At 42.2% G+C, this 25,042-nt stretch overlaps 1 protein-coding gene across 1 annotated transcript in view; it reads left to right on the top strand.

Annotated features, from left to right (window-relative positions):
* GPC3 (glypican 3) overlaps nucleotides 1-25,042 on the top strand; it is a 490,374-nt gene that overhangs the window by 337,786 nt on the left and 127,546 nt on the right. The window contains exon 5 of the mRNA XM_003420845.3: nucleotides 7,440-7,565. Coding sequence (XP_003420893.2) covers nucleotides 7,440-7,565 — 126 coding nt within the window. The remainder of the gene's footprint in view (nucleotides 1-7,439; nucleotides 7,566-25,042) is intronic.

Genomic DNA, 25,042 nt, shown 5'->3' with positions numbered 1-25,042 from the left:
GCCTGCAGTCTAAAAGTGTCCTTTGGGATGCAGAGGTATTGGCCAGTTTGTGCTCAAGCCCTGCTCTTTGTTCTCCAAAAGGCGAGTGCTGCCTCCTTCCATGGGGCCTGGGAATCATTGGGGAACTGCTATTTATTTCAATTATTCTGAGGTTCTTTTTCAGTCAAATTCACTTTAGATTCCAGGCAAGTTCTAATGGGAATAATATACACTGAGAATCAGCAAGAACTCAGTGAACAAGCCTGTCAAAAAGAAATCGGTTTTAAAGAAATAAAACTTTACTCAAGAGAAAAGTCTGGAAGGAAATATTAATAACTCAAATATTAACAGTGATTATGTTTGGCTAGTGGGACTACGAATATTTTTTTTTCCTGCTCCTAACTTTCTGGATTTTCTAAATTCTCCAGAAAGACCATATATTTCTTTTACAACGTGAAGGAAAATCAACAGACTTTATTTTGAAAGATGAAGGAAGAAATAGATTTTAACAAATAAATTTTAACCACTGTTTACAGCTCTTCCCAGTGCTGAAGCTGCAGTTCATAACCAACCCTCCCACCTCGACCCATGTGTGTATTTTGCATCCATCCAAATCAAGACCCTGGCTGCTCTTTTGCAGCTCTCCCGATTATCCCGTTCCATTGTTTCAAGTACCTCTCCCTCCAGTAGACAAGCCTCTCTTTCTAAGAGACTTATTTCTTACCTCTTCTCTGCCTTTTCTGGGGGGAAGGGGATAACAGCTTTTATTCAGATATAATTCACGTATCAGATGATTCACCCATTTAACACGTATAATTCAGTTATTTTTGGTATATGCAGAGTTGTGCAATCATCACCACAATCAATTTTAGAATATTTTTAGCACCTGAAAAAGAGACCCTGTACCTTTAGCTATCACCACCTAACCTGGTAGCAACCACTAATCTACATTTTGTCTCTGTAGATTTGCCTACTCTGTACGTTTCATATAATGAATCGTATAATGTGTGGTCTTTTGTGATTGGTTTCTTTTACTTAGCATACTATTTTTAAGGTTAATCCATGTTGCGGCATTTAGCCGGACTTCATTTTTCTTTATGGAAGAGTAATATACCATTCTGTGGATATACCACAATTTTTCCATTCATCAGTTGATGGATATTTGGATTCTTTCCACTTTTCTGGCTATTATAAACAATGCTGCTGTGAACGTTCATGTACACGTTTTTGTGTGAATATGTGTTTTCAGTTCTTTTGGGTATATAACTAGGAGTAGAAGGGCTGGATCATATGGTAGTTCTATGATTAACTATTTGAGAAACTGCCAAACTGTTTTGAACAGTAGCTGCACCATTATACATTCCTACCAAGAGTGCGTGTGGGTTCCAGTTTCTCCACATCCTCTCTAGCACTTGTTATTTTTCATTTCTTTTTTTTTTTATTTCAAATATAATAGACATCCTAGTGGGTGTAAAGTGTTACCTCATCATGGTTTTGGATTTGCACTTCCCTGGTAACTAATTTACCCTTTTTAACTTGACTTCATTATCTTTGCTGTCTATATCTGATGCTTAAGTTCTTAGACACAAATTCCTGTGAAGGCCACTTCCTATCAGAGTCAGAGAAGAAGATCATTCAAACTGCTATGCCGGATTAGTCCCCTGGATTACCCAGCCCAGTAGCTAATCTTTGAAAACAAATACCAGAATAAATATGTTGGGGAAGAAATTGGTTGTACTTCTTAATACCAACCTTAAGAGAGGAGGCCATATAGTTGGATATACGAACTTGATCATATCCCACCTGAGTTTAGAGACCATCTCAAGAATAGATTTGACTCGTTGAACACTAATGACCAAAGACCATACAAGTTGTGGAATGACATCAAAGACATCACACATGAAGAAAGCAAGAGGTCATTAAAAAGACAGGAAAGAAAGAAAAGACCAAAATAGATGTCACAAGAGACTCTGAAACTTGCTCTTGAATGTCGAGTAGCTAAAGCAAAAAGAAAAAATGATGAACTTAAAGAGCTGAAGAGAGGATTTCAAAGGGCGTCTCGAGAAGACAAAATATTATAAAGACATGTACAAAGACCTGGAGGTAGAAAAGCAAAAGGGAAGAACAAGCTTGGCATTTCTCAAGCTGAAAGAACTGAAGAAAAAATTCAAGCCTCGAGTTGCAATAGTGAAGGATTCTATGGGGAAAATATTAAAAGACTCTGGAAGCATCAAAAGAAGATGGAAGGAATACACAGAGTCATTATACCAGAAAGAATTAGTTGATGTTCAACCATTTCAACAGGTGGCATATGCTCAGGAACCAATGGTACTGAAGGAAGAAGTCCAAGCTGCTCTGAAGGCATTGGCGAAAAACAAGGCTCCAGGAATTGATGGAATATCAATTGAGATGTTTCAGCAAACAGAAGCAGCGCTGGAGGTGCTCACTTGTCTATGCCAAGAAATATGGAAGACAGCTTCCTGGCCAACTGACTGGAAGCAACCCATATTTATCCCTATTCCCAAGAAAGGTGATCCAACCAAATGTGGAAATTATAGAACAATATCATTAATATCACACACAAGCAAAATTTGGCTGAGGATCATTCAAAAATGGCTGCAGCAGTATATCCACAGGGAACAGCCAGAAATTCAGGCCGGTTTCAGAAGAGGACATGGAACCAGGGATATCATTGCTGATGTCAGATGGATCCTGGCTGAAAGCAGAAAATACCAGAAGGATGTCTACCTGTATTTTATTGACTCTGCAAAGGCTTTGACTGTGTGGATCATGACAAATTATGGATAACATTGATAAGAATGGGAATTCCGGAACACTTAATTCTGCTCAGGAGGAACCTGTACATAAATCAAGAGGCAGTCATTCAAACAGAACAAGGTGATATTAAAAAAAAAAAAAAAGCTGATATTGCATGGTTTAAAATCAAGAAAGGTGTGTGTCAGGGTTGTATCATTTCAGCATACCTATTCAATCTGTATGCTGAGCAGATAATCCGAGAAGCTGGACTATATGAAGAATGGGGCATCAGGATTGGAGGAAGACTTAATTAACAACCTATGTTATTCAGATGATACAACGTTGCTTGCTGAAAGTGAAGAGGACTTGAAGCACTTACTGATGAAGATCAAAGACCACAGCCTTCAGTATGAACTACACCTCAACGTAAAGAAAACAAAAATCCTCACAACTGGACCAATAAGCAACATCATGATAAACAGAGAAAAGATTGAGGTTGTCAAAGATTTTATTTTACTTGAATCCACAGTCAACACCCATGGAAGCAGTGGTCAAGAAATCAAAGGCTGTATCGCATTGAGCAAATCTGCTGCAACAGACCTCTTTGAAGTGTTGAAAAGGAAAAAAAGATGTCAACTTGAGGACTAAGGTGCACCTAACCCAAGCCGTGGTGTTTTCAATCGCCTCATATGCATGTGAAAGCTGAACAATGAATAAGGGAGACAGAAGAAAAGTTGACGCCTTTGAATTGTGGTATTGGTGAAGAATACTGAATATACCATGGACTGCCAAAAGAACAAACAAATCTGCCTTGGAAGAAGTACAACCAGAATGCTCCTTGGAAGCAAGGATGGCGAGACTGCGTCTTACATACTTTGGACATGTTGTCAGGAGGGATCAGTCACTGGAGAAGGACATCATGCTTGGCGGAGTACGGGGTCAGCAGAAAATAGGAAGACCCTCAACGATGTGGATTGACACGGTGGTTGCAACAATGAGCTCAAGCATAACAACAGTTGTAAGGATGCCTCAGGACCGGGCAGTGTTTCGTTCTGTTGTACATAGGGTTGCTATGAGTTGGAACCGACTCGACAGCATCTAACAACAACAAAAAGTGGAGGGGTTTTAATTACTTCACACATATAAATTTATCTGGAACTTAAAAAAATGTTAATGATCCTGCATACAGAAATTTATCTGTGATATATTATATATATATTACATATATATTGCATTTATATTCTACAGATTCATGATCATGGTAATATTGGCATCTTAGTCTAGATTCTCTAGAGGAGCAAAACCAGTGAGACATACATATATAGAGAGAAGGACAGGGATCGATTTATTTCAAGGAAATCGCTCATGCAATTGTGGGATCTGGCAAGTCCCCAGAGGTCAGGTGGCACACTGGAGACCTCTGCTGGTCCACAAGATTTTGAGGGCTGGCAAATAAAAAATTTGCAGGTAGGTTAGCAGGCCAGAGTCTTCTGCAGGCTTGTGTCTCAAGAACCAGAGGTCAGGTTACAAGAAGAGTGCAGGGTCAAGAGAGATGAAGCTTTGCCAGGACATCCATTTATGTACTGCAGTTAGGCCATACCCCCAAGGGAACTCTGCTTTTACTTGATTGGCTGATCGCATCAGATCACATCATAGAAAGTGATTACATTATATATTACATTATGGAAGAGCACCCAGTCCAGTATCTGCCAAATCACTGAGAATCGTAACCTAGCCACGTTGACAAGTAACATTAGCCATCACAATTGGTGATAGCTAACATCGTTGGGGGGGGAGGCGGTTACTCTGTGCTAAGCACTTTAAATGCATTGTCTCATTTAATCATCACAGTAACCTTATACGACAGGTGCTCTCATTACCTTCATTTTGCACATATGAAAACTGTGACGCAGAGAAGTTTCGACAGCTGTGTGAGTGGGAGAGCAGCTGACAGTTGAAATTCAAGTTGGTCAGACTCCAAAATCAATGCTCTTAGCTACTACTCATAACCAGTTTTGAGGGGCTTTTCTGAGCATTTCACCATTGTTGAAACATGGTGCTAAATGAAACTGTGTTGTAAATTCAAAATAATGAATATAGAAGCAATTTTTTAAAAAGCACAATCACCTCTCACGCTCATCCAGGATGTCTTGTAGAGGTAATGAATACTCTATGAAGTGGAATGGCCTTTTATTCCCCCAAATTTATCTTGTTCAAGTTTCAAAGGTATTCCCCTGAATTCTAGTGTTTGATGATCCAGACTGTGTTCACCGTATTCACGCTCTTTGCGGTTTTCCAAGACTTTCATCCTAACTCTTCCAGGTCTTACCGTTCCATACCAAAGTGGGAGGTCTCCTGTTTTTTTGCAGCTCCTCATCCCCTTGACTTTTAGATCAACCCCCTCTGGATTTTCTCTAATTTTTCAATGATCTTTATGATAAGTCAAGAAAACTGCAGGAATTGGGAGGCTGGGAGAAATTCATGGTGTTGTTTGTACCTTCTAGAAAAACTTTTCGGTGGGTCCAGTTTTTCTTGCCATGTGCTGTGTCAGTGAGAGAGGGTTGGAAGGGGGAGGAGGCCTAAGGGAAACTATTTCATTACAGAGAAGAACATCTTTTGCTATAGACTAATGGCCATACTCCATTTCCTTCATGGGGTGGGGGGAACTACCCAGCCTCAGCCTTTAGTCTTGCAGTTTCCACTCTTGGGGACTGGATTATTACCTTGTAAAAACAGAGCATCTCTCCTATTTGCCCTTAATTGAACCCATTTTTTTCCACTGTGAGAAAGTATAATGTTGACTTTTATTTTCAGAGCTCTGTATTGAGCCTCTTCCATTTGGGGATTGACTGTACTCAGCCACCCAGGGGTAGGCTGAGAGAGGGGATATGGGCACAGCAGGAAGCAACTGTTGGGTGTCAGGAGTTGGGTATGTCCCCAAAACCCTTGTTGCAAGTCTCTCGTTGGTGCAAACAGTTTGCACTAGACTACTGACCTAAAAGTTGGCAGTTTGAATTCACCCATCCATGCTGCAGAAGAAAGGCCTGGCAGTCTGCTTCTATCAAGATGACAGCAAAAAAAAAAAAACCTATAGAGCAGTTCTACTCTGTAACACATGGGGTCACCATGAGTTGGAATTGACAAAACAGCAACATGTTTTAACCTTTCTTATGCTATTTTGTCTGTGATCCTGATTTGGTTTAGCCTTTGTGAAGTCCTGTTGAGTGTTGTAATAAGCCGTCTCTCTTTTTTAAAAATTAGTTGAAATGAATAGTTTTATCAGAATAAAGTGGAAAATAGCATTTGATGCAAAACAAAAAAAAAAGTTCTTTCTGCCAGCCTTCTTTTGGCTAGTTCTGGGTTCAGGGCTTTTACTTGTCATGAAATGAGATTCAGGCCTCCGGCTTTTCCAGAGGCCTGAATATCAGGTCAGTCCATTCTTAGCTTGTAGACGGTACTGCATAATTACTCCACTCCCTACAAATTCCCTGACCTTAGTAGAGACTTGGAGTAGACCTGGATGTGCAGAAAACTTTAACTCTCCTTCTACTGGAAGCTTTGCTTTTGAAAAGAAAGTGTATTTTATTTTTATGTACTTACCACTGAACATCTATGACATAGATACTTTAATATTTCTTTGGAAGTGTATCGACTTCTCTCCATTTTATGGTGTCTTATTTTATGTGCCCATGTACATGTGAAAGAAGATAAGCGGCCAGAAATTTGTGGGGTATTTTTATGTGTATATTTATACATTTGCATACATAATATGAATTTCTCTGTCTGTCTCTCTCACACACACACATATATACACACACGTAAACCTGTCAAGATATTGTTACTGCTGTTAGGTAGTGTTGAGTCGATTCCAACTCATAGCGACCCCATGTGACAGAATAGAACTGCCCCTTAGGGTTTTCTAGGCTGTAAATCTTTATGGGAGCAGATCGCCAGATCTTTCTCCTGGAGAGCCGCTGGGTGGGTTTGAACCACCAACCTTTCATTTAGCAGTCAAGCACTTGACCATTACGCTACCAGGGCTCCTTGTCTTGTCATACACAGCATAAAAACCAAAGCAAATAGGTAATAAAATATACTAGGATTCCCTCCACACTCCCTGTCCCCAACAGGAACCATAATATACAGACACATAACAAAGAAACCTTCCTCCTCGGGCAGATGGGAGTTTCCCTGACTATACAGTCAGAGAATTTCATAGAGCTTCTACTGCTCTAAGCACCCTGTGATTCTGATCTGCAGCCATTAGCCAGAGCCTATATGGAAAGGGACCATCTCTAGGGTAATAGCATTGTAAATTACAATCAGTGCACTCAATTACACTGAGAAACCAAAAGATATGTAGCACTCCAGTGTGTCTTGTAATCAGCACCTTTGAGAACAGAGGTAACAGCCTTCTAAACAAAAAATGGAAGCTGAAAGTGTTCAAAAATGGATGTTGGAATGAAATCATCCTTCTAATAGGAACGGCACCTTATGTGGCAGGCAACTTTTTTCTAATATCATTCTATTGATTTTTTTTTTTAAACTAAATTGTGGCCTTGTAGCCAAGAATTGTCTTTAAAAATCATTTATTGCTCTAATCAGCTTGGCAAAGCCGTTCTGTCATGCTGATAAGGAAATGAAGTTTTTCTCATACTGGGTTTACTTGCCTCTTATGCGCAGATGTTTTGTTTTTCTTTCAGGGAACTAATTCAGAAGTTGAAATCTTTCATCAGCTTCTACAGTGCTTTGCCGGGCTACATTTGCAGCCATAGCCCCGTGGCCGAAAACGACACCCTTTGCTGGAATGGACAGGAACTCGTGGAGAGGTGATCTTTTTTGAAAGTTTAATGAAGCAGTACTTGAGGAATGCTCATCGTATGTTCATCTCAGGGTTGATTATGTCTTCTTTCTGCCCCTATTTAGTTTAACAAGAAAAAATCTAGAAAAAACATACATGTGAGCATATATGATGTACCAGATGCTGTCTATAGCTTATAAGCCCTCATAGAATTTACCATGTGTGTTCAGGGATGTTTTAAAAACTCTAAAGTATAAAACAACTCTTTTATTCTCTCTTTGGCTTCTTCCATCTCCTCATTATGTGGGCCTTTATTTATTTGAAATCGTAATCATATTAATAAACCAGTAAACCACACCCATTGCTGTTGAGTCGATTCTGACTCATAGCGACCCTATGGGACAGAGTAGAGCTCCCTCACGGGTTTTGAAGGCTGTAATTTTTTAAATCTTTCCAGAAGCAGACTGCCACATCTTTTTCCCGTGGAGTGGCTGGTGGGTTCGAACCACTGATCTTTTGGTTAGCAGCTGAGTTCTTACCCACTGTGCTACCAGGGCTCCCTTCAATCATACTAATAGCGATCATTTATTGAGAGTTAACTGTGTATCAAGGACTGTGCTAAGTGCTTTATATGTATTACCTTTTAATTTTTTTTAACAGCCTTCTGAAATGAGTAGCATTATTCTTCCCTATTTTATAGATGAAGATGGAGGAAAGAAGAAAGGGGAAGGCAGGGGAAGTAGTATTTCACTGAGCGATTTTACTGAAAAGTTTGATCATTTGAGTATTTGTTAGTATAGCTATGCTAACAGTCTTCATCTGTGAAGAATTTGTTCAGCACTTGAAAGGGGATAATATATATTCATTTCCTCGTCAAATTTTTACTGAGCACTTGCTAGTGCCAGGCATGTTGAAGTGAACAGAACAGACAAAATTTCTTGTCCTCATTCTAATAGGGTAGTGGCACTCCTTCTAGTGCTTTGCACGTGTGAGGGCTAGTTTGCAGTTAAATAATTAAATCAGGAGGGTAGAATGCCAAGAAAACCACGCAGAGTTGATAGACATGCTTTAAAAGTGTTTGTACAAGTGGTAGTGTGGTATAGAAGAGAATACAAAGGAGACTTGAAATGGCGCTCTGAAGGTTTCACTAATTAGTTACTTGACCTGGAGCAAGAGACTTAATCTCTCTTGGCCTTGGTTTTCCCATCTTAAAAAATGCGATAGTTGAATTAGAGTCCCTCCATATCTAATTGGCCGTGTTGTTTTGTCCTTATTCATTCATGCCTTTAACATCTTTGTTTTGAGATACTATGTACTTGGCACTAAGTCAGGTGCTAGGGATACAGGGATGAACAAGTCAGGCAAGTTACCTGCCTTGGGGACTTACATTCTAGCTGTACCCAATACCAGGACATAGGATAATTAATCATGGTGTTAAATGGAATGAATTTGCAATGTAATGTAATCCACAGAGAAAGGCTTTGGAGATGAACTTGGACTTACATTTTAGTTCTGCTATTTACTGTGTGACGTTGCGTGGGTCATGTAACCTAGAAAGCCCCTAGGTCTTTCTCTGTCAGATAAGGGCATCTCACAGGGCTGTTGTGACTATTAAACCAGTTGCTGTAGAATCAATTCTAACTCCTGGCCACCCTACGTGTGTCAGAGTAGAAGTATGCTCTGTAGGGTTCTTTTTGTTTCGTTTTCTTATTGTGGTGAATATGTAACAGAACACTTTCCATTTCTACAATCTTCTCATGTACGGTTAGTGACATGAATTACGTTCATCCATCACCATCCATAGGGTTTTCAGTGACTGATTTTTCAGATGTAGCTCACCAGGCCTTTCTTCCAAGGCACCTCTGGCTAAACGCAAACCTCCAAGCTTTTATTTAGCAGCCAAGCACATTAAAAGAAGGAAGGGAAGAAAGGAAAGAAATTAAATATATTTGCAGACCAGAATAAGGGTAATGTAGTCCAGAAAAGAGCTCCTCGTTAGTAACCTCAGGTTGTAATTAACCTGTACTTGTATTACTGACCTACTGCAATGATGGCACTAGGGAATAGTGTCAAACTAGAGCTTTAAAAGTTGCAAATATACGTTTAATAATACGAAGTTCTTTAGCCCAAGGACATGTGTGCCCTCTACTTGTACTATTTATAAAGATTAGCTTTTTCTCCATATTTCAGCTATAGTTAAAACCTCTTTCCAGAGCTTTTCATTGAATTTCTCATTTAACTTGAAGTTTTAAGTAAAAGTTCTCACTTTATTTTGTCAAATGCATCGCAACCTTGCTATCTTTATAGGTCAGGTTTATGTTCCTTTGAAAGTATTTACTTTTAGCCAAGAAACGTTATGAAAATCAAGGATCCTGAAGGGAATGAGACTTATCAGTGGAGACCCTTGATCAAAAGGGAAACATTGATGCTGAAGAAAATATTAAGCAATATCCATGTCAGCTGGTTTATGAGAGTTGCTTATACCCCTTGAAGATGGATGCAGAGTCCCTGAGTGGTGCCAACAATTAACGCACTCAGCTGCTAGCTGAAAGGTTGGTTGTTCAAGTCCACCCAGAGGCACCTTTAGATGAAAGGCCCAACGATCTACTTTTGAAAAGTCAGCCATTGAAAACCTTGTGGAGCACAGCTCTACTCTGACATACAGGGGGTCACCATGAGTCAGAGCCAACTTTACAGTGGCTGTTTTTTTTTTTAATGATCTGAAAAGAACAAGGGAGAATAGTTGATTGTGTTTTTAGAAGGCAACTATTTTATGAACACTGTATGTTTTGAGGATTCGGGAAAGAGGGGACAGATTTCTAGCACCAACAAGTCTTCCACTGGTTTACCTAGCAAAAGGAAAAGAACTTTAGAGTCTTCAATCTGATGGTAAAGGAAAATATTAAGAAAAAACCTGTATGTCAAAGTATACATATACTCAGACCCATACATACACCCCATTCTAGTCACATCAGGTCTGTGGTATGCAGCAGTTGCTATACATACCCACTATACCGCTGCCGTCGAGGCGATTCCGACTCATAATGACCCTATAGGACAGAGTAGAACTGCACCATAGAGTTTCCAAGGAGCGCCTGGCGAATTCAAACTGCCAGCCTCTTGGTTAGGAGCCGTAGCACTTAACCACTATGCCACCAGCTCTCTTCAATTCCTCTTGTGCTAAATTAGGTTGTTTATTATTTGTTGTTTGGTTTTGGTTTTGTTTTTAGGTTTATAGGGTGGCTTCTCTCCATAGAACTCAAGGCAATGTACATTCAACTTTAAATATGGAAGAGCCAATGAAAGCAGCAATGGGGAAGCAAATATGTAAGACAAAATGCAGAGCCAAGAGGAAGGGGGCACAGGAACAAAGTAAAGGACAGATAATGGAAATACTATTTGGTGGTGGTGAAGCCAGGTCCTAAAGTCACTTGATTTCAGAGCTTGCTTAAGCAGAAGCCAAAATCAAAACCTACTGAAGCCAAGGCTCCGTAGCTTTTGTTAGCAGGCCTTGTCATGATGATTTCAAGTACAGTCTTCAACCTCCTAGATCTTTCTTCTGTACCTAGTTCTTCCTTGCCCTCTGTATTAGTCAGGGTTTTCTGGAGAAATATAACCAAGAGACAAGTAGAGAGAGAGAGAGATTGATTTTTAAGGAATTAGCTCACGTAATTATGGGGGCTGGCAAATCTAAAATCCATAGGCCAGTCAGGCCGGAAACTCCAGCAGGATTTCTATTTTACTGTCTTTAGGCACAATTCTGTCTTCTCTGGGAAGCCTCTAATTTTGCTCTTAAGGCCTTCAACTGGTTAGATAAGGCCCACCCACATTATTGAGGGAAGTTTCATTTACTTAAAATCAACTGATTATAAATATTAATCACATCAGCAAATTACCTTCACAACAATGTCTAGACTAGTCTTAGACCAAACAACTGGGCACCAGAGCCTAGCCAGTTGACACATAAAATTAACCATTACATCCCCCAGCCTGCCAGAAGTGCTGCTTATGGAAGACTGGTAGGAAGGAGAGAGGGACAAATACAGCTTCAGATGCTATTTCATCACTGACCGTCTCCACTGTTCTTGGTCCCTCTCAGACATTTTTGGATTTCATTTCTACTTTAGTTTTCCTGGAAGCAGAAACATGATACTTCATACTTTCTAATTTGGGGAACTGCTGTGTTAGCCTGAGTGGATGCCCTAGAACAAAAATACTGAAGTGAAAGTTTGCTTGTTGGTATGGCAGTTTACATATTCTACCTTACCTTAGGTAAGTCAAGATCATTCATGAAAAGGTGTTGATGAAAAAATGGGGTATGTAGAAAATGACTTAATTTGGTATATTATAGTGCTAAATTATCATGAAATATTTATGGCAGCTAAGGATTTTTTTTTAACCCTGTTACGGCAAGACAGATAAATTTGGGGAGTACTTCCATATAATAATCTGTGTAAGGGTTTAGACTGGCATATTTTCATCATAGATTTATCTTGAAAGTAGTCTTTAGTGACAGCTATTTGTCAGGACCTACTGGCAGTACAGTGACATTTATCCTTTAAGATTATGGTGTCACATACAGTAGCTTTACCTTCAGAATTGAGTGAGAAAAACACCACTTATCCCAATGACTGACAGCTTAATATGGTGTGCCACATTTGAGATGGGCTGTACTTGGTCGACTGCCATGTCTGAAGAAGCAGAAGGAGACATTTTCATGGCTCAGCATTGATAGGTCTGTAAGAGACCACCTGTTGAAGGCTTGGAGGGCTCAGTGTTTTAAGCAGATAGCGTCCTCTTAGTACCTATGTCCTCCCGCTCCTCCCCCCACCAGCTAATTTGGATCATATCATTATATTTAAAGCCACCAAGGCAGGTCCCAGCATACCATGCCAAGAAAAAACAACAACACTTGCCATCACTGAGTTGGCCCCATATGTGTCAGAGCTGAACTGTCTCCACAGGATTTTCAATGGCAGATTTTTCAGAAGTATATCTCTGGGTCCTTCTTCCAAGGCACCTCTGGGTGCACCACAACTACCAACCTTTCAGTTAGCAGCTGAGCATATTAACCACCCACACCACTCAGGGACTCCAGCGTACCCATATCCTCAACAAATACATATCACCTCAGAGCTTCCTGTTTGAAATGTGATTCCGATGGTGCGGTAAGGCCCCTGTCCTCTTAACCATCATGGCTCCATGCACCAGAGCTCTTGTACTCTACCCTGAAAGACTTAGGAGATGGGATCATGAAGGAATATAACTGCCTTTGAAGAAATAATTTTCATTGACGTACTAGCACTTCCATGCCTTCAAAGAATTATTGCTTCCTTCACAGCAGGCACTTTGGGAGGTCCTAGACTGATTTCACTGATGTTGCTGGTGCTCAAATCATTTTCCTACATCTTCTGACCAGTCCTTGCAGTCTGCAGATATCAGTGGTGCAGTCTGAGGATATAGTGTGAAGACCCTGAGAAGTTAAGAAGGATGAGCCAGGTGGTTGTTGCATGTTAGGAAGAGTGCAGTCTGTAGAGTTAGACAGATGGAACTTCACATCTTGGCTCAGATATGTACTGTGTGGTTTGCTCAAGTTATTTAACTTCAAACTCAGTTACCTCATTTGTAAGATGGGGATAGTGATACCTACTGTTCAGTGCTCTTGTGAAGATTAGTTCTGGCACATAGGCACTGAAGAAACGATAGCTGCTGCTGTTGTTGTTGTCACTGTTATCATCATCAAAGTGTGGTTGAGCAGGCCTGGTGAGTGTTCAAAGCAAGACTGAAGAGGTATAAGTCAGTCTTCTTCCTGTGAAGGTAAAGTGAATTTTTTGAAATACCTAGAAGTCATTTGTAACTAAATGAATGGGGTGGCTAATCAAGAAGAGCCATACCGTTTGGGGTCCATTTGGGGGTAAGAGGATGAAATAAAGGGGCTGTTTATTTATTGTAACACTTAAACTGCCTTTAAATGGGCTTGCCAAAGAGGAGTTCCAGAAATATTTGGAGTAATGTCAGCATCATTGATGGACATAACACTGTTTTAGCAGTATACACTCTGGTACATGTTTACAATTTTGAAATCTGCTATTACCTTGTGTTCTCCCCTCTGAGAGCATGTAAGTTAGGTGGAGAATTGATTGAGACAAGGCTTCTGGGCATAATAAGTTTCCTGGCCTTTCCCTGATAAGACAAATGGAGTTCCTGGGTGGTACAAATGGTGAAAGTGCTTGGCTGCTAACCAAAATGTTGGTGGTTTGAGTCTACCCAGAGGCACCTTGGGAGAATGGCCTGGTGATTTACTGAAAAATCAGCCGTTGAAAAACCTACGGAGTGCAGCTCTACTCTGACACACATGAAACGTTTAGTCCAGTCACTCTACCACAGAAAGATTGTTTCTGGTGGTGAGTCACTGAGCATGAAAGAAAATGATTGCTTGGGACTCGGAGTATGAAGGCTATGGAGAAGGTATGTTAGGGCAGCCTCTTCCTCTTAGATTGTCTCTGACTCCTTTGTGGTTGTGGTAGTTTTCCTACTTCTCTACCAAAACCAAACCCATTGCCATCAAGTCGATTCTGACTCATGGCAACTCTATAGGACAGGGTAGAACTGCCCCATAGGGTTTCCAAGGAGCACCTTACCTTTTTGGTTAGCAGCCGTAGCATGCCGTAGCTCTTGACCACTACACCACCAGTGCTCCTTTATCCTCCTCAGACCCCAAGAAATGGCTGGCTTAAGCCACTTCTTCACTGCCACTGGCCCCAATCCTTCCCCTAGAGTAGGATCTTTCAGGAGCATCTTTGAAAGAATTTCAGTTCTCCAGTTTTGTTTTTTGTTTTTGTTTTGTTTTGTTTTGTCTTTTCCTTCTATACTTAAGCAAATGCAAAATATTGAGTTTTTCTGGTGATTTTTACTGATGAAAAATACAGCCAAACAGTTGAGGGTTAACTAAAAGCAATCCTAAGGCAGCTTACCAGAGCACTTAATTAAGCACATAACTTTAGAATCAGCAAGGGTTTGAACTTCTGAGCCCCAGTTTCCACATCTGTAAGTTAAGAAGTGTTCTACCTTAACAAATTGTTAAGAGGATTCAGAAAGATTTTGAAATGTAGAGGATAGCACCTGGAACACAGTAGGCACTGAAGAAATGGTAGTTATTCTTGCTATTGTTGCTGCTATTCAAGAAACCCATAAAAACAGCTCTGGCAGAGGAAGCTAGGCTTAATTTTGGCTCCCTTCAATGATCCATTTCTTAACTTTGCAAGAAGATAGCCCCACCTATGCCCTCAAATTTTTAGCTTATTTCCTCTCCCTTGGGCAATAACATCAAAATCCTCATCCTTGGTCCTGGTTGGTACAAATAGTAGGCATTTGGGCCCACTGGTGCTCAAGTGTGAGTTATTTGCATCTAAAACTATGCAGCAGACTGGTCTTCTCACTTTCCATATCTTGTTTGATAGCAAAGCCATTTTACACAGTTCTTCATAGGACTTCTTCACAGTGATTAACCCTGGTAATCTTTCTATATAACTTACATTAGAAACCAGGATGAGGCTGGTTGCAGGCCAAATCTGGCCCAAGGCCGTAAAGTCCTTTCCGTCACCCTTGGGTTAACCTTTGTGGAAAAGGAGCATGGTCATTAAAATTAGTTGTGTTTTTCCAATTTCTCAAGCCAGTGAATTTTATTCTGTTACATGAGTATGGCTTTGATCCTTGGGTTTGTCTCCTTTATAATGAAGTTTCACTTCTCTGTGAAAGACACTGTATTCTGACTTGTAGCTCCGGTGTCACAGAAACTTCCTACTTTTTGCCCCCTCATATTTTAGTGAGCCCTTCAATAACCCATGAATGGATCTTAAAAACCGCCCAAACGTACACTTCCATGGTTTGATCCACTCATTTGCTCGTGTTGTCTTCCTTTTCCTTGCTTCTGGGCACAGCTTCAGGCCCAGAGCTGGAATGAGTCTGTTCAACAGGAGCCACAGTGAGGTGTTCTCAGATGAGGTTGGGGATACACCAGTTTTGGGGTGGAGGGAGGTCTAGAGGGCTGTGCTATGTAAGAACTCATGCTGAAAAGCTTATCTCCAAATACTATTAGGGAAGGTAGAGAAAAGGACCATCCTAGAAGGGACCAGAAGAAGAGCTATTTGTCTGACTTACCCCTACCCCTACTTATCTTTAATTCAGTGTCATCTCTTCTGAGGAGCCTGAATGCTCCTGACCCATGCCTTAGTCTGGGTTAAGAACCCTCGGGACTGCAGGCTTCCCTCTAGAGTACCCCCCAGTTACCCTATATTGAGAGCTTTTACATATCTGTCTCTAATCTTCCATTAGCTCCTTGAGGACAAGTACTCTGTCTCCTACCTAATATCCTCATTGCTTAGTTGTGCCTGGCATGGTGTAGACTCTCCATATACGTATACTGGATTGAACGGATGAGCCAACAAGCATCCTTGAGGGTAAGAGACCCGAGTACCAGACCTAGCTTCCCCCACAGTATCACTGTGTGACTTTGGGCAGATTACCGAAACCATCTGTGTTTTATTTTTTCCTTCTGTAAAATGGTGAAATTAACTCCTCCCTTGCCTACCACATAAGGTCACCGTGAGCCTCTAATAAGAAAATGTGTGTGGAATATCTTTGAAATTTATAAAGCAACCTCCATTTATTAGGTCGCTATGAGTCGGAATCGACTCGATGGCACTGGTTTTTTTTTTAATGTAGAAGAATAGGCTAGATATGGGGGCAACATCTCCCGTGAATACATTGGCTAATCAGCACAGCATTACTGGGCTTCCTGTACCAACACAGGTGCTTTAGCAGCTTCCGCAGGGTCTCTCTCTCTGCATCTCTCCAGAAATATTTATTTGTTTATTTTCCTTTAAGCAAATCCGTCTATCCCCACAAATTCTATTTTTAAACAAGTTGGCCCATGGTGCTAAATAAACCAGTAGGTCCTGGATAAGGAAATAATTTGAGAGATTGGGAGCATCATTTTAAATTAATGAAAAGTCTCAGTGACAGACCATTTTAAAGTAAATGCAGTATATTACTTTCAAGTACATATACTAACGAAAGTGCTGAGAATAGAACTTGGAGAAAGATAGCATGTGTCAAAGAATAAAATCAAACAAATAAGACTCATTGGTAATGAGGCTGTTGCCTTGTGAATGTCCTGCTAAAGACTGTCATCCTCAAATTGGCTAGTGTTCCCCTGGTGAAACCCATTGATTTAAGAAACTCTTGTTTTTTTCTTCATATACATGAAGAAAGTTCCATTAAAAATCCTGATACATGGTTCTGGATAACCCAGCTTTTCCGAATCCCAGTGGATGGCATCTAGCAGCAGTGCTAAATGATAAATTATCACCCCCAAATTTAAAAGCACCCTCTGGGTCCCAGAGTGATCGACTCATCCCAGTTTACCTGGGGTGTTCCCAGTGTTAGCACAGAAAGTCCAGAGTCCCAGGAAACACCTCAGTCCTAGGAAAACAAGGATGGTTGATAATCTCATTGAGACCTATGCATCTAAACCAGTAACCAGTTGCCATCGAGTCAGTTCCGACTCATGGTGACCCCATGTGTGTCAGAGTAGAATTGTGCTCCCTAGGGTTTTCGATGGCTGAGTTTTCAGAAGTAGATCACCAGGCCTTTCTTCTGAGGTGCCTCTGGGTGGATTTGAACCTCCAAACTTTAGGTTAGCAGCAAAGTGCAGTAACCATTTGTGCCACCCAGGCACTCCTACCTATGCGTCTGTTGTTGTTGTGTGCCACTTGAGTCAATTCTGGCTCATAGCAGCCCTATAGGACAGAGCAGAACTGCCCCATAGGGTTTCCAAGGCTATAATCTTTATGGGAACAGATAGCCAGATCTTTTCTCCCATGGAGGTGCTGATGGGTTCAAACTGCCAACCTTTTGGTTAGCAGCCAAGCGCTTAACCACTGCATCCCCTTACCTAATGCAAGTAACAGCTACCAAATATGGAGAAAAGATGCAGCTGTGGAAGGGTTTCAGTTGGCAGAATGGAAGAGAGCTGGGAAGCTGCAGCTTACCCATTCCATTGGTTATTCCAGCTTCACTTTCTAACTTCTCTTACCTATTGCTCCCTGAAGTATTCTCATCGCCTCTCTACTCCCTTTGTCCCCGCTCCTAGATCCCATCTAAGGTTGCATTGAAACTCCCAGTGCTTTAGAAAGCAGGACTGAAACAGAGAGGGTTAATGATGAAACTATGTAACCCTTCCATGGTGCTTACCACGGGTCAGGCATGGTGCTAGTTACTTTGTGTGCATTAACTAGAGTCATTCTCACAACAGCCATATGAGGTGGACATTATTAGCCCCATTGTACTGATGCGGTTGAATAAATTACCAAAGGCCACAGCCCTAGTAAGTGAGGGAGCTGGAATGCCAGCCCAGCCAGGACACGCCCTTAACCACTGCCCTGCACTGCCTGGCAAATGCCTGGCTTCTCTCCCTTCATGGGTTTAGAGCCCTCCTACCTGCTTCCTGTTCTTGACAGAAACCCTGGCCTAAGCTCACTTTACCCCCCGATCCAGCACACCTGGGATGGGTGTTCTGTCCAGCTTTTCTCTGACCTGTTGCCAAGGTCTTCCCAAATCCTGTCTTTTCTTTGATTTCCTCCTCTGTCCAGGCCCACTTAGAGTGGCAGGCCCTTTCCCACCTTTTACCATGCTTCTCTGATCTCATTTCTTCTCAAGGCTGTAAGGTAGCATGCCCAGGGAGAAGGAGCTCCTCCCCTTAGAGTGCCTCCAACCCTTTGCTAGGAAATGACCTTTACCCTAGTGTGACACTAGCCCTCTACACAAAATCCTGTACATGCAAGGCTCTTATAACCAAAGCTCTTACCTGCTCATCCCCTGTGCAGCTTGAGAGCCCAGGCAAGAAGAGATCCTATAGCCCTGGGCTGGGAGTCCACCCTGGGTCCTAGCTCTACATGACCTTGGACAAGTCACTGCCCTTCAGCCATTTCTTTCATTTATAAAATAAAGGAGCTGAACAAAGTGCTCTCTAAAGTTCTTTCCAGCTCTAACAGAACATGCGATCTTATGACAAGGATTTTTTTTTTTAGGGGGGATCTGAAAGGAGGAGGAATGTCATAAAGCCACCTTGATGACTTTGAATTTCCAGTTCTTTCCCTGATAGTTTCCCAAATAGACCAAGTGAAAGTGATTTCAGAAGGAGCCCCTGGCTGTATTCATTCTCATTAGGACAGCAGTGAGCTCTTCATTTGACTCCTCCAGGTCTCTTTGGGCCTACTGGGTAGCATATAGGTTGGCCATTAGAGATGTTGTCAGAGTTGTTCTCTGTTTCTGCTGTTGGAGAGTTTGGGGTGAGAGTCACATAATTAAACCTTAAAAGAAATGTCTCTCCCCAGCACCACATAACCCCAATGGGGCTTCTGAACAAACAACATGGAATTCAGTGTCTAGTGCTCCAAATACTGTTTGACACCACAACCCAGAAAGAAAATTAGAAGCCCTTGAACCACAGAGCTATATCAGTGAGGAGAGAGATACATCTAGAGAAGTGCCAAGGGCTGAAGGTCAGGTAAGAGCAGAGGAATACAAAGTGGCTGAGAAAATCAGAGCCAGGGAGACAATTTTCACTCTTTCCAAGACCCTCCAGGCTGGAGAGCTTGGGTAATTTTTGACCTAGTTGTCCTTCTGCGCATGGCTGTGGACTTCTATTAAGTATTTATGTAGCAGTTTAGATTTTACCAAGTGCTTTACAATCACTTTTATTTGGCTTAGTAAAGTTTTCCTGGAACCCCATCCACTTTATGATCAGGAGAGTCATTTCATGTTTGCCATGCATACAGCCTCACACAATTGGCCGCTTGTTCTGGAAGGAGTGCAGGTGCAAAGAGGCAAGTAGCTGAGGGCACCTGCAGCTTCTGGGGCAGTTGCAGTGGGGGTGGTTTACACTTCGGTTCACCTTTCCTTCCCTTCCTTTGTCTGTAGTTTCATTTTATTGCTGGCAACTAGAAAGTGGCAGTGCCAGACTTGGGCCTGTGGAGGGCAGAGCTATTCTGAATTAGTTATGTTTTCCTAAATTCTCAAGCCATTGAGTTAACCCCTGGGCAATGGTAGACTACTTCCTGTGAGCTAGTGTCTGTGTTAGCTACTCTGCCCATGGCTACCATTGTCACTGCCTTCCACCAGGCAAAGACGTGGCTCAGCTTGTTTCCTTTTGTTGCCTCAGAGTTCTGACTTCAGCCTTGATTCATGGGTTCTGGAAATGATTTAAAAGATGACAGAAGCAGCAGTTCCATTTTCTGCAGACAAGACCTTCCAGTGTTCTTGGACAAGTCTTATAAGAAGCTACCTTCCTCTCACTAGGCCCTGCCCCCTCCCCTCAGCCACCACAGCCCTCGATCCCAGCACTCCGGGTATTGTGACACAGGGCGTCATCTCAGTAGATGGGTCATGAAGTAGTAGAGCTACACATTCTCAGCCACAGGTGTGCAGTGGGAATCCAACACAGTAACCAGTGAAATGTTCTGTTTTCTGAGGCCCACGTTTGCCAAAGCCAAAACCAGGATCCAGTCCATGAATTCCAAACTGGGGACAGTGAGCCAGGACACTGGAAAATTCAGGACCTCAAACTGCTAGGGTTTGTAGCTATGTAGGTGCTTGACAGGAATTTCGAACAGGCAGCATTTGTTCCCTGCTGGCCCTGTCACTGATGGAACACAGAAAATCCTTACTCAGACCCAAGAAAGACTGAGAGCCTGGAGACTTCACTTCCAAATTTGAGACTCTCCAGGTCATTGCCTTGAGCTATAGTACATGTAACAGGTATGTCAGGAGATTTCTGTTCACAACACTAAAATCTTACTAATTCAGAACTAGAAGTGGGCTGAAGTTTACGCTGTGAGAAAAGAATTTGTAAAGTAAGTTGATATTGCTAGCAAGTTTATGTCTTGGGTGGGCTCAGGGTAGGAGCTCAGTGATTAGGTGGTGCAGAAGGGGCAGAAGCCTTGAAGGAGTGGGGCTTGGACTGGCTGTCCTGAATGGGAGGTGTCCCACCCCCTGAATGATGGCATTCAATGGGCATAGGGAAGGAACTCTGGCATTCTCTAGGTGAGCGTTGCTTTCTAAAGTGGTCCGATCTGGTGGATAGGTCATAGCAGGTTTCACAAGCAGAGGGCAGATTAAAAGTCCAGTGTGAGTCAGATCCTCAGTCAGTGGCTGTGGATTTGGGGCACAGGCTGACAGAGGCTGAGCAGAGTAGGTCAGAGACTCTACCACATAAGCTGAGGTTTGGGTGAGGACTTCAGTCTCAGTTCAGTTCAGCAGACATTTATTGACTGCCTACTGTGTGCCAGGAGCCCTGGTGGTACAGTAGTAAAGAGCTATGGCTGCTAACCAAACGGTCAGCCGTTCAAATCCACCAGGCACTCCTTGGAAACCTTATGGGGCAGTTCTACCCTGTCCTACGTGGTTGCTATGAGTTGGAATCAACTAGATGGCATTGGGTTTGGTTTGGCTTTTTTTTTTTTTTTTTACTGTGTGCCAGGCACTGTGTGAGGTGGTAGACCCCAGAAATGAATACAAATGAGGAAACCAGGACATAGGGCAGGTCACTAGCCCAGGGAGACATGTCATGGCTTGACACATGGGGCTCATTCCCAAACATGAAATACTGGCTTAAAGGAGCAAGACTCATTCCGGAGCCTGAGGCGTGACAGGTCAGCCTGCTGAGCTATCACCTTCCTGCCCTTGTCACCATTGGCAAAGACTCTGGAGAGGCCTAATCCTGCAGGGTGCCAGTTTTGAGACTGCGAGTGAAATGATTGGAGCTCACAGAAGAGGAGCTGACAGCAAAGTGGTGGCAGAAATGCTGGACTTCGAACAGGGTTCTGATTCACACCCCTGCTAATAATTGCCATTTCTAACAAGCTCCCTACTGAGAATTTGCATGTCCACCTCAGATATACTGAATCGGAATCTACACTTTAACAAGATCTCCAGGTGATTCTTAAGTATAACTTTCTAGAAACTTGTTGAAAATGCAAATTCTCAGTAGGGGTTTGAACCAGAATGAACAGGTTTGTTCATTTCCGCAGCTCCCCTTCTCATGCTCTCTAGCAGTTCATTAAATAAGGTCCAGCAGGGCACTGAAAGCAACATTTAAGAGCCTTTCCTTTGTGTCACCACATACACTTGAAATGTGACACAAGAAAAATTCCACAAATCACACTTTTCCCTAACTCAGACTTGCCTGTTTCACATATTGGTCTTGAGTCAGTGGAGTGAGATTGGAGGTGGACTTTGAGGGTACCGTTCTTCATTTTGAAGATCACTATGTTAAAGATTAGATGTGTGTTGTGGGCCCTGCAGGCAAACAAAGCAGTGTTCTGAAGAGAGAGATTTGAAAAAGTGAGTGTTTTCAAGCACCATCTAATTCATGACCTGTGAAAGTTATGCAAAGTGTAGGCACAATATTTTCTATCACTGAGAGGAGGAATATGAAATGTATGGGAGGGTAGAGGGGAGCAGGCTACTGATACCCTAAGGTGGTCACTGGGGAATCTTGGCTGGCTGCCCTGGGCCACAGGTGAGTGATTGCTTCCTCCACGGATTAAAATTAATTTTTGTTGCTGCTGGATTACATACTCGAAAGTGGCTAACAGGGCACATTTTATGCTGTGTATATTTTACCGCAATAGAAAAATATGTCTGTACTTACATAGTCCCTGAGTAGCATGAACAGTTAACGTTGTGCTCGGCTGCTAACTGAAAGGTTGGAGGCTACCCAGAGGTGCCTCAGAAGAAAGACCTGGCAATCTACTTCTGAAAAATCAGCCATTGAAAAGCCTGTGAATCATTTCAGAGACTTTGAAGTACTGCCCAATAAATTCCCCCCTCAGATGCTCTGTCTCCTAGAAACTTTGCCAGGGTGTCCCTGCTGAAGAATTCCCTTCTGTTCGGCCAAAATACTCAGTGGTAACTACTGACGTGTCCTTGCTCAGTCAAAATACAGTAAGTCCCCAGGTTACGAACGCTGGACTTATGGACACCTCGTACTTGCCCTTTAATGTTATGTAAATTTGCCCTCACTTTGAAACAACTGAACCAACCCCAACATCAATAAATTTGTCATCACAATCACCTTCTTCCCTGGCTGCGCGCACAGCTTTTAAATCATTGTAAAGGCTTCAAGCCTTTTCTTGCACTAACCCCCCTCCAAAACTATTGCCGTCAAGTCAATTCCGACTCATAGTGACCCTATAGGCTAGGGTAGAACTGCCCCATAGGGTTTTCAAGGCTGTAATCTTTTTCTTTTTTAATCTTTTCGGAAGCAGATCACCAGGTCTTTTCTCCCACGGAGTGGCACGTGGGTTCAAACCACCGACCTTTCTATTTGCAGCCAAGCGCTGAACCATTGCACTAAAGTAAGGCTAAATAAGAACCGTATGCACCTGTTCCAGCCAGGGGCTGCCTGTACCAAAGAAAGCTCCAGTGATTCTTTTCCTTGCCCTTTGTCCCAAATCCTAGACCATTCCCACCCCTTCCTCAATCCCTGCTAACCTAGGACGATACTTAAGACAACTGAAACTCTCGTTTCTTAAATTCTTTCCATGAGCAGATAAGTGGGATTCTAAGCTTCCCCTAGGTACTCATTGCAAGATTTAGTCATCCTGTCTCAGAAATTCTTTTCAGGTAACATTTATTGACACCTACTGTATGTCAAGCACTGTGTTAGGTGCTTTCACATGATACTAACGGTTGACTTTAGAACTTTCTGTGCACCAGGCACTGTTCTAAGTGCATTGCCCATGTCATCTCAATTTACTATCATTCATTATAGCCAACCATCCTCAAAACAATGCAGGTGGCATTATTCCCACTTTACAGATACAGAAACTCAAGCTAGCAAGTTTAATTACTTTATCAAAAGTCACACAGAAAGTGGCGAAACCAGCTTTTGAACCTGTGTCCCTGACTCCAAGTCCAGTGCTCTTTCCACTACATGACACAGCCTTTCTAAAACACATTATGTTCTGGCTGTCTCGGTAAACTGTGTACCCCAAACTGAGTTTAACCTTTAAAAAAATAATTATTGATCATTATGTGGACCTCAGTGACCTGAAGATGATGCCCTCATAGGCCATTCATTGAGCTATGTGGCCAGTTCCCTGCCCCCTTTTTCTTTGAGGGGAGTTAAAGCTCCATCTGCAGTGCACCAGGAGTGGTGACAACAATAACTGGAATGGCTGCTGGTGGCCTCTCTGAGCCTCAGTTTGTTTGTAATAGTAGGCCATTGGACTAAGTAACTGCTATGGTCCTCTCCAGCTCTGATATTTTTGTAAGTTAAATTCTAACTTAAAAAAACAAAAAACCTAACTTAAAAATAGGTTTCCACCGTTTCCTTTTGGTTTAACTTCAGTGGGTTAAGAAACATCTGGTCATAGCTCTCTGAGCTAGGAGCCCTTAGTAGATGAATTTGGGGGTGATTAGATAATAAATCCCTATCACATTCCTTGCTCTGTTGCACCCCTTCCTCTTCGGTTAGCTTTGAATTTCATCATGTTTTTCTCCGTTTCTGTAAGAGTTAAACTGGGCCCCCTGTCCTCTCCTCATTTGCATGTTCCTCCTGGGGCGACCCATCAGGGAGCCCTTTGCTGGCCTGTCTGCCTTTGCTTAGAGTCCTAACTGCCCGGAGCCAGGGCTCACAGAGCCCAGGAGACAGTTTTCCCACACATCAGCCTCTGCATGGCCTGCAATTCTCATAAGAATCGCTCCTGCTTTCCTGGTTTACCTTTCTCTCTATTTACCTCCAGGCTCTTCTATGGAGTGTACTTCTTGTTGCCTCAGACCAGCACTCAGGTGGTCACACATCTCAGGCATTGTTCTCTCTACTACCTTCGCGCCCCCTTCCCCCAAACTCTCTTCTCCCTGTGGCCAGTGCTATCAACTTCTCACGCTTTCCTCACCATCTGGAAAATATTCTTTGCTTCTCTGGGTTAAAATGGCTTCTTGATTATGTTCCAAAACCAGCTTTTTAGTCCCTGCTTACAGGAAGGTTTGAAAACAGGCTAAAAATGGATCCGAATATGGTTATTCCCTTCCATAACTAATGCCCACTAGCCAGTTAGAATGTGTTTCCATCCCTTGCTTTCCTCCCTAGCTTTTGCTTCTTCTTTGCTGACATCTATTTGTAATTTCTGAAAGGCTGCTGTTAGAGAATACAGGTACTTCTTGGAGTACGGTGGATATATCTTTCTAGCATGCTCCGGCTTACAATTTGTTCTCAAGTGACACTGCTGTGCCAACAATTAGGAAAAACGAATTTTCTTTAACTATGCGCATAAACAAATAAGAAGCAACTTGTTGCTATCTTCTTTGATCACATTTACAAAACTCAGCTGGTTTCACCTTTGCTCTCTTTTCCTGTGTGTTTCTGTAAATTCATACTGCCTCTTGGATCACAAAAAGAACATTTTCTTCGGCCTCTTAATAAGATTTTTTTTCCCTCCC

Source organism: Loxodonta africana, chromosome X (assembly GCF_030014295.1).
Source record: "Loxodonta africana isolate mLoxAfr1 chromosome X, mLoxAfr1.hap2, whole genome shotgun sequence".
Taxonomy (NCBI): Eukaryota; Metazoa; Chordata; class Mammalia; order Proboscidea; family Elephantidae; genus Loxodonta; species Loxodonta africana.
This window is presented reverse-complemented; position numbering and strand designations above follow the sequence as displayed.